The 10,000-nt window shown below is 45.7% G+C and overlaps 1 protein-coding gene across 1 annotated transcript in view; it reads right to left on the bottom strand.

Annotated features, from left to right (window-relative positions):
- LOC119573044 (single-stranded DNA-binding protein 3-like) overlaps nt 1-10,000 on the bottom strand; it is a gene marked incomplete in the record, with an annotated part of 156,072 nt that overhangs the window by 146,039 nt on the left and 33 nt on the right. Inside the window, 2 exon segments of the mRNA XM_037920033.1 lie at nt 8,876-8,948; nt 9,960-10,000. The exon segment at nt 9,960-10,000 is cut by the window's right edge and continues 33 nt beyond it. Coding sequence (XP_037775961.1) covers nt 8,876-8,948; nt 9,960-10,000 — 114 coding nt within the window.

The raw sequence follows: 10,000 nt of genomic DNA, 5'->3' as shown, positions 1-10,000 counted from the left end.
ACGAAAATTCCCCTAACATGATTACCTCCTGCTTCTTCTTCCCTTGCCTTTTCTTCCTTTCTTTTTCTTCCTTTCTCTCTCCCACTTACACTCACAACACACGAGGAGAGGGGGGGGAGGGAGCGAGAGGAGGGGGGAGGGGAAGAGGGAGGGAGGGAGGGAGGGAGGGAGAGGGAGGGAGGGAGGGAGGGAGGGAGGGAGAGGAGGGAGGGAGAGGGAGAGGGAGAGGGAGAGGGAGAGGAGAGGAGAGGAGAGAGAGAGGAGAGGAGAGAGAGAGGAGAGAGAGAGAGAGAGAGAGAGAGAGAGAGAGAGAGAGAGAGAGAGAGAGAGAGAGAGAGAGAGAGAGCGAGATCGGCAAACGTCGAGAGAAAAACTAAAGAAACACATGACGTCAAATTCCTCCAAAACCTAAAATCCATGCACATTTCGTCCAGCAGAGCTCTACGAGTTCTCGCTCAAACCGTTCTGGAACATCCTAACCCAACGGTTCTTTAGAAAAACGTTCGTATCACACCCTCTGACATTTACGAGAAACGTTTTTGTCTCCGAAAACTCTTTAAACGTTTCCGCATCGTTAAATCCTTGTCGCTGATTAGCCTTAACACTTCACCTGTACGAGGACGATAACCCGTGACGCCCCCACGCCCTCTCACTTCGTCCACATTCAGCTGTCTTAATCGAATCCGAATTTGATTGAAAAATTCAACTGCGATCGCCACTGTCTTCGTCGCTGACACCCCACAAATGTTAATGGCCTACATTAACATCTGCTCTTTACACACTCTATGCCTAAACTCCTAGCTGTTTACAGATCCTATGCCCAAACTTCAAGATTAATGCAAACCAATGCTTTGCGATGTCAGGAGCCTCCTCATGCATGACCTTTCTCCTCTCATCAAACCCTCATACTAACTCTCACTTCTATGAACCGTCTCATCTAACCCAACAAAGTTCCATGTTCTCCCTTCGTCTCCCTAGCCACTGCCCCCCCCCCTCCTCCGCCCTCCTCTCATTCTCTCCCCTCGTGCGCGCCACCACACCAGCCCTAAACCTTAAAAAGTCCCCTCACTCGAAGCCTAAACGGTTTTCCCCACCTTCGCCCCGCGATGTTCGCTTGTTCTGAGGCGGTCGTCCCCTTCATGAGCCTCCCCCCTTCCCTCCCTCCGCCAAGCTTTTCCCCTTGCGTCATTCACCCTTAACTCTATCTCGGCTTCACCCTCGCAGACCGACTCTCACCCTGTCACCCTCCCCCCTGTAATTGCCGCACTCACCCTCACCCAGTGCTGCAGCTTCACCCATACAAGCTCCCTTACCCTCACCCATTAAGGGCCTCTCCCTCCTTCCTCGTCCACAGCCTCACCCTCACCCATTCCTGCCCCCTCGCCCTCACACATAAACGTCCCCATGCCTCGCTCCCCTCCCCCCGCGGCCGTCGCCAGGAGCCGGGCCGCGATCGCCATCCGCTTGGTGCGGCGGCCCGGCCGAGTGTGATGGAGTCAGCCACGCTCGCTACATCTGCAGTGTACATCAACGTCCATGCTCTTCCTACACCTGAACTCGCTCTGTCTCTGTTTATCATCCCTATCTCTGTATCCGTCTCTCTCTCTCTCTTTCCTTTTTTCCCCTTCCCCGCTGCCTTTGCTCCCTCCCTCTTTCTCTTTCTTCATTACTTGTCTCTCCAAGCCCCCTCTCTCTTTCCTTTATTCCCACAGCTCTAAATTCCTCAGATCATTTTTTTTTCTCGACATTCTATCATCATGGCGCATTCACATTTCCCTTGGTGATCTCATCTCACCCTTATTCCCACTCTTCCTCTCCCTTCCACCGTCCCTTTCCTCCCCAACATTCAAGTTCACTATCCAAAAAAATTTATATCCCGAACGATCGTCACTCCAACAAAATTTCGGATATTTGAAATTGCTGCGTGGAAGCGGGTTGTTGCCGGATTTTGCAAGGCTAAATTTCGGATCCCCATCCCCCAGGTGAACACTACAGTATGTGGTGCAAATAAAACATACATAAGGGAGCTACCAAAGCTGCAGAAGCTGGCAGCTATCAATGCTCGCCTTTAAATCAGAAAAAAAACACAACAACAAAAACGTTTAAAGGCAAAACAAGCATCGCATAAAAAAAAAAAAAAAAAAAAAAAAAAAAAAACATTCAGAAAAAGGGGAAATCTGCCTACACGACAAAAGCCGTGTGTTCACTCGGCGTGGGGTTCCTCTCGCAAACTCTAGGGTGCGAGTTGCCCGCCAGGACGCCACCAGCGCCGCCACTCGGCCGCCGGCGACACCACTGCCTCCACTCCGGTACTGTCTCGCCGCCGCCACACGCTGGGTCTCTAAGCCGTCAATGTCATGTCATGTTCGAGCTTACCGTGTGCGACTGTCATGCATGGTAGTATCACCATTATCCACATGTGCTCTCGGATGTTTGTTAAAGAACTCGGCGACAAATGCTAAACAGTCGTGATACAAGCACCCTTTACAAAAACATGTTTTATAAAATCATAATACAAAGCAAGAATGGAGATCCCGTCAGTGTCCCACGGGCTGCGGGAGTAGCAAACCTTTGAATGGAGCAAATACCTCAATACGTGATGACAACTACGCTTTGCCAATGTAAACACCCATGACAATCTATGATCCTTATCTTGCTCCTTAAAGATATCCGGGGATAAACATCCAGAGGGCGCGTGCGGGTGTGGCATTGAGTCCGAGGGTGGGCCGGGCGCGAAGTCGGGTACTCCTGTACTACACAAAACCGGAAAATTGCTACAGGTATGGTATCATGACGCCAGACCTAGGGGTGTTGTAATCCATTCTACCCTAATTTCTTCAATTATATATATATATATATATATATATATATATATATATATATATATATATATATATTATATCCATCGCAATTCTGAGTAATGTATATGTAACATAAAATCTCTTATGGCTATGTCAACAATAGATAAACAGCAATGAACCATAAACCAAGAGTGATAAACTGAACTACAAATGACGATACTGAATCGAAGAACTAGCCTACAAAGCAATGCGCTGGTTAGCTTCGTACATCAAATACCGCACCAAAAGAAGACATAATTTACCACGATGAGATTTAAACGTCTTCTAGTAATACGATTCTAGCCGCTCCTCGTGGCAACCCTTGTCACAGTCGCCGGCACTTTGCTGTAATAGCTCATGTCTCTACGACGCTTGAAATATATCTGCTGTGTGAATTTACCAAAGCAATATGAATGCGTGATTTCAGACATGTAAGCTCAAGGGAATAAACGCAATAATATTTACCTTCAAAAAGGAGTAGAAATACAGTGAGAGAGAGAGAGAGAGAAACACGTGTTCTCGAGGTCGTATATTTACAAAAGGAAGCAGCGATTACCGTCGTCATATCTCACATGTTACGGCTCTTTTCATTTCCATATTTAGCGACTTAACAGCGCACTCATGTCTATAAAAAAAATCCCAATGAAGACACGCCTGCCTCTCCCAAAACCCCTTTCAAGAGCAGCAAGTTGGGCAAGGTGTAGGTGTTGCAGAGGGAGGAAGGGCACGGAGGAGGGGGGGGGGGAGTGCATACCCATGATCAAACCACGTATAATTTTAATCACATCAACTAAGAACCAAAAGCTACGCCAAAGCACGAGCTGGCGGCGCTATGGACAACGACGGTAGTCCTACATAAGCGTCGATAAGTATATCCCCCCCAAAACGCCATCTGAACACCCCTCTTAACACGCGCACGAAACTCTAACCTTCCTTTATTCTGTATTACGTTTCAATCTCTCTCTAACATATTCTTCCCTATAAATTGACGAATAGAATAGAAATATTTATACTGTAGTTTCCTAATCGTAGTTTTTTCCGATGTTCATGCAACAGCTACATTTCTCCCAAATACACGCTAACTGACAGCCCTGTGACCCGCTGCGTACACACACACACAAAAGCTTCACGGATACACAGTCTACACAACCAAAAGGAAATGCGTGCTATTTTCCATGTCTATATGCTTGCGTCTCTACTGTAGCCTGTACTACTTCCTCTCTCTCTCTCTCTCTCTCTCTCTCTCTCTCTCTCTCTCTCTCTCTCTCTCTCTCTCTCTCTCTCTCTCTCTCTCTCTCTCTCTCTACTGAAAAAGAACTGTTGCTCTCTAATGTTCTTCGTCTTGGTAGGTAAATCGTGATGCCAAGGTTATCGTTTTAAATAGACATATATCACATCGCGTCGTCCGTTATAAACACACACGCACACACATACATATACAGACACGACAATAACCGATAGCGGAGGTACAGCCGTCAGATCGATACGAACTAAGGCTCACAATCAGAAGCAGCGAAGGGAGTGTACTTGACCACACTGACGGATCATTCATGATGAATATTTCACCAGCACAAGCAAGGACGCTCACGGAGAAAAAAAACGAGAGAGAGAGAGAGAGAGAGAGAGAGAGAGAGAGAGAGAGAGAGAGAGAGAGAGAGAGAGAGAGAGAGAGAGAGAGAGAGAGAGAGAGAGAGAGAGAATAATAATAATTACGCACGAATGAACTTAATAATTTTCTTTCTACTTCTGTTCTTATCACGTAAAATGGCAGAAGCAAAAAAAATCAATAGACATATCATTAGGCAGTTATGATAGAAGGGGTCGCTATGTAAGGGGGATCTCTGTAACGAGGGGGAGGGGCATTACTGAATTCCCCCTAGCCGTGTTCACTAGCGGTACTATCCGGACGGCTGTCATTCTGAACGCTACCGATCCACTGACCAATGATCCCTCTGTAGTAGGTTCAAACTTTCGAGCTGTTCATGTACAGTCGACTTGATTCATCCATTTAATCTAGAGAGCAAGACTGACAATGTGAACCTTTTAATGTGAACAATTTCATTGAACAGCAAAGCTGATCTTTTCAGTGTTCTCAGTTTGGCGACTGGATCTTTCCTGATTAATTCTCTAAATATTATTACTAGATACCCAAAGCCAATCCTATATTTTTTTGTTTGTTTCTTCTGCTTCATTCATCGGCGCTCTGCTTTCTCGCGGCTAAAGCAAGCGGCAACCCTTTATTTTACTCGTGAACAGCCTGTTCTCGAACTCAAAATAATTATTATAGGTTAATCATTCTGTCGGATATTAATCAAACAAGCAAATATTATTCGACTAAATAATTTCGAATCTTTCAAACGTCATATCCCAACGCGGAGGGAAAACATTAGGTCTCCTCCCCAGCCAGTCTCCCCGGCAGCCACACACCTTTCTTGTGCACTGCAGCTCACAGCCCCACGCGGAACTTAAGTTAGCGATGGCTGTATGGCTTATAAATCCTTAGCCTGATACAGCTACAGACCTGTCGATAACATTCCCTGGTGTTTCGTGCATGTATTTGATCGTCTAAAGTGAATATACGAAAGCAAGAAGCCTCAATTATCGCCACTGACGAAAGTTAACATTTAATTCCGTAAAATAATTTCTCCCGCCAAATTAAATTCCCAGTCAAGCTAATGATGTACATTTCCCATCGGATTGTTTTCCAGGATTTTTTAGGTTAACGCTACAGAATTTCTCTTACGCAGGTTGATAACGTTTCGAAACCAAGTAAGTATTACGAGAGTATGAGAATACCAAGTTGAGTGGGTGAGGACAGAGTGAGGGTGTGCCACTGTAACGGGGTCGGGCGGCACACAGGGGCTGGGGACGAGAGCGGGGTTTGGAGTGGGGGGCCGGCAGACGTTACACATAAACTACAGCATTCTTCTTAGCTCTCGGCTCCTAACCCAAACGCTTACATGAACAATTGATATTCATCCAGATGTTCATTCACAATAAGTGTATTAATGATGCAACTCCGCGGGAATAATCAGCGAAAGCGCTCCACCACGGCCCAGGAGGGGGATAAAACGCTAAACTTCCTGCACCAATTCGGGAAATAAAAAATATTTGAAGAATCCCCTCTCCACTGTAACCGACTAAAATTCGCTCTTTTACCTGGTGGGACTCTATGTCTAGTACAGCTCCGACCCCCACGCTGACCCACACCACACTACATTTTGAGTTAATTTACATGTTAGAAGTAAGCAAAAGGAGAGAGAGCATGTGCGTCCCGTTACACCAACATTGCGGGAACCACCTCTCCTCTGCCACGCCATGGTGTGACTGTCGCCAACCAGTTGATTCATCACATAGCCATCAGCGAGGGAATGAACACGCTTAGGACGGAATCAATCGGTAGCTGCGGAATTCATCGAGACTTTCCCCGGGTTTGGTGCCCCTTTGGTTCTTTGTACAAGTAGAGGTCAGGGATAGAGAGTGAGGTCACGAGAGAGATGACCTGCCTCGCCTGCTCATCGTCTTAGGACCGAGACGGGCGCAGAACCATACATAGGTGACGGGCGTGCGACTGTAGGGCCGCGGGTGTTATTGTAGTGAGGGTCGGGCGTCCCCACACCCTATAACCCGCTACAAATGCCCACGCCGGCAGTGTAGGGTTGGAGGTGACGACGCCTCCTTGAAAAGTCATCATGCATAGTGTATGGCGCATCATAAACATGGCAACTGCGCATCGCCCGGTTGTGGCAACACCGCAAAATCGGGTCTTTTCTCTATATGCAAAATGACTGCCAACGACTGTCCATCACTGATTACAAAAGTCGAGTGTTAATGAAGAAAATTGAGAAATTATAACATAAAAAATAGCTGAAAACATAGGAAAGCTCTTTCAGCGTTGCTTAAGACAATGGAGAGGTTGGTGAGGTGTGAGGTCACAGTAGATGACCACACACTCGACACATGACACGGCCTGGCTAGCCCTACCCTCACCATGCTACGGCTGTCCCGTCTACGCCATCTCTCGTTACCTCCCCTAGCGTCTACGCACTCGCCCCCCCCCCCCCACTCTAGTCCTAGAGCTCGAGGCATTTCCCCCTGGTTATAGAGCACTTCTCGTTTCCCCGACCCCCCCCCCCTCTAGTCCTAGAGCTCGAGGCATTTCCCCCTGATTATAGAGCACTTCTCGTTTCCCCGACAAGGTCCATGTCTTTTGCTTTCCGTGGATTGGTCTAAGAATGATCTCGAATGATATAAATCTCGTTTACAAAAATGATGAAGCTCCCTCATGACTTCCGTAAATCACTCTTTATTTTCCAAACACTTTGGGCCCATGGGTTCTAACCCTTTGACGACCACACCCTCGCCAGCAAACCCAAGCTCGAGTATTGTTTGATGTACACTTTCACTCAGCCAGGTTCTTCACCTGCTCAAGGAGTACCTCGACAAACTTACTTAAACCACAAAACAGGAAACCTAGCATCCTCCTGTACTTGAAAAACTCAAACACTATCGTCGATTAAATTTATAAGCCATAGATCTGCATGCCAGACTTTGTTTTCAGAACTCCTAACGTGTTCTTTGAGGCCAGCCCTTAGTTGACTGCTAATGCTATATCACTGCTCAAAAATGAATACAGAAGTCAATATTTTCGCGTCTGTGTACGTTGTCTCACATGTGTCTGTCAACATCGACTAGCTTACGTGATACACCATAACAAAAGTTCATTGCAAAGAAATGATAACACACAAATGTATAAATCTAAGTGCAACGTAAATCATCCATGTACATACACATAAATTTACAGAAACACACACACACACACACACACACACACACACACACACACACACACACACACACATATATATATATATATATATATATATATATATATATATATATATATATATATATATATATATAATATAGTTTAGAATCTACAACTGAGTTCTTCTAAATAAAATATAATACAACAAAATGAGGCAAACTAAGAAAAAAATGTAGTGTTCTATAACCAACATCAAGGATAATCTGACTATTTAAATATAGCGTAAAAATCATTTTTAGAGTCGTATCTTTGCCCCAATACAGGCATCAACGTCTTAGGAAGAGCTGGCCGGCGACGACGACGCTTGCCATTCCACCTCCCCCTCGGCCCGAGTGCTTGCTTGCTTCTTCGAGGGCCAGGTAAGGTCTTCACATTTATGCATGGAAGTCCTTTAGTAGCACGTAGAGATAAGAAAGTAAGGTTTCGGGTCTTAGGCATAAGCACTAATCTGTTTCCAAAACACTGCACTCGAAACACTGTAAATATGTGTGCCTTGGGGAGGTCTGTTCTCATGATCACTGATATCACTGCACTCTCACTGTTGGTAGATTTATCTGGTTAATTACCTTCATCACTAGTATCCACTGCATACGTCATAGACATTAGTGTCTTTATTATCCCCAAGTTCAGGCTATATAGACTAAAAGATAATTCTTCAACTCTTTTTTCCAAACAGAGCACTCATTGCTAAAGCTATCTGGCAGCCATGATAGGCACACTCACTACATCACTAGCCTCTTGATTCTCTTGGCGATGGTTAACTTGCTGTAATCCATATGATCGACCTGGAAATCTGGACTTCTGTGCCCTTAGTTAGGTAAGGAGAGCAAGGTCGGGCAGATGGATGGCAGAACAAAATAGGGCTGTTAGTCAATTGTTCCCTCAAAACGTGGCGAGAAACAGAATTAACAAGGATTTCTTATTATATGTTTATATGTGTGTGTGTGTGTGTGTGTGTGTGTGTGTGTGTGTGTGTGTGTGTGTGTGTGTGTGTGTGTGTGTGGAGAGAGAGAGAGAGAGAGAGAGAGAGAGAGAGAGGAGAGAGAGAGAGAGAGAGAGAGAGAGAGAGAAGAGAGAGAGAGAGAGAGAGAGAGAGAGAATGTGAAATGTAGGTCTAACTGCTATTCAACATGGTTCCTTAAGTACATTATTTTCCCTCGTTTGTTGTGCCACCAACTTCGCAAGCAAGAGAGGTTCAAGTACTTACTTCTGATAGGAAAGTCTGTGCTGCTTTCTGGGCACCAACGTGTAGTAGGTATTCGTACACATATAACGCCAATCTGAAAAATAAACAGAAATTCAGACTCCTACACCAGCCGCAACACCCATGCATTTTATCACCAGTTTGGGAATATGTCCCTTTTTTCTTAAATTTCGCGGAATCTAATAAATTGAACTTAATTTTTTAAATATTTATGAAGTTCTCGACGTTACACATTGAGGCTATTTAGGATGAACACAGATGTTCACAGCCAAGACACCTGTCCGATTCGTGGCAGTTCTTGCCAACACAGCTGTACATTGCAGTGAAAGATGTGATCTAACAGATGTAAAAGTGATGTATGCACCATACTAGTGCTGACAAAGTTATACTCCCCAGTTATTAAATCACGTGTTAAGAAGCATAAGGACGGAGAAAACGACAGAGAAAGCGTTCGCAAAAGCATTTAGAGCATCACCACTTCCAGGGGGCGTCTCTCCCCTCCCGAAAAAGGAAGTCCCACGTGCAGCTTCCCCTCCTTTCATAGAACTATTCTTTCAACCCCACAGGTTTCAGAATAGCCTAAAACTCCAATCTACGCTTAAGAGCTAACATTAGAACCAAGTTTCACCAGCCATAACACTGCGGCTGTGACAGTGACATCTGGGCATGACAGCATCTCGCGTGTTGCTTTGTGAACCACGTTTAAACGCCGCGCCAGAGGACGAGCGGCAGGCGTCCCTCCTCCCTCAGTCGCTCCTCTCCACTATCAAGCCACGCGGTCTCTCTAACACTTCACAGCCACTTAAATAATTTCCTCGAATGCTAACTGCTGCGGCAATCGGACCCTTATCTCACTATTATTGGGGAAAAACGGCGATTGATAGCCCCAAATGTCAAGGGGAGGCTGAGCGCTTACGGGAACAGCTACTATCACTCGGGCTCCAAGATCACAAAACCTCTTGATCGTATGTCGTCAAAACACACTATCGCCACGAATTTATCCTCGAACGGTAGCTAGCGATCGAAAGTCCTCACATCATAGCTACGACACAAGATTAATCTCTCGGTTGCTGAAGTTTCCACTTACTTTTCCCTGGCCTGTGCATCGGAAGGGACGGACGAACCCTT

This window comes from Penaeus monodon, chromosome 5 (assembly GCF_015228065.2).
Source record: "Penaeus monodon isolate SGIC_2016 chromosome 5, NSTDA_Pmon_1, whole genome shotgun sequence".
Taxonomy (NCBI): domain Eukaryota; kingdom Metazoa; phylum Arthropoda; class Malacostraca; order Decapoda; family Penaeidae; genus Penaeus; species Penaeus monodon.
This window is presented reverse-complemented; position numbering and strand designations above follow the sequence as displayed.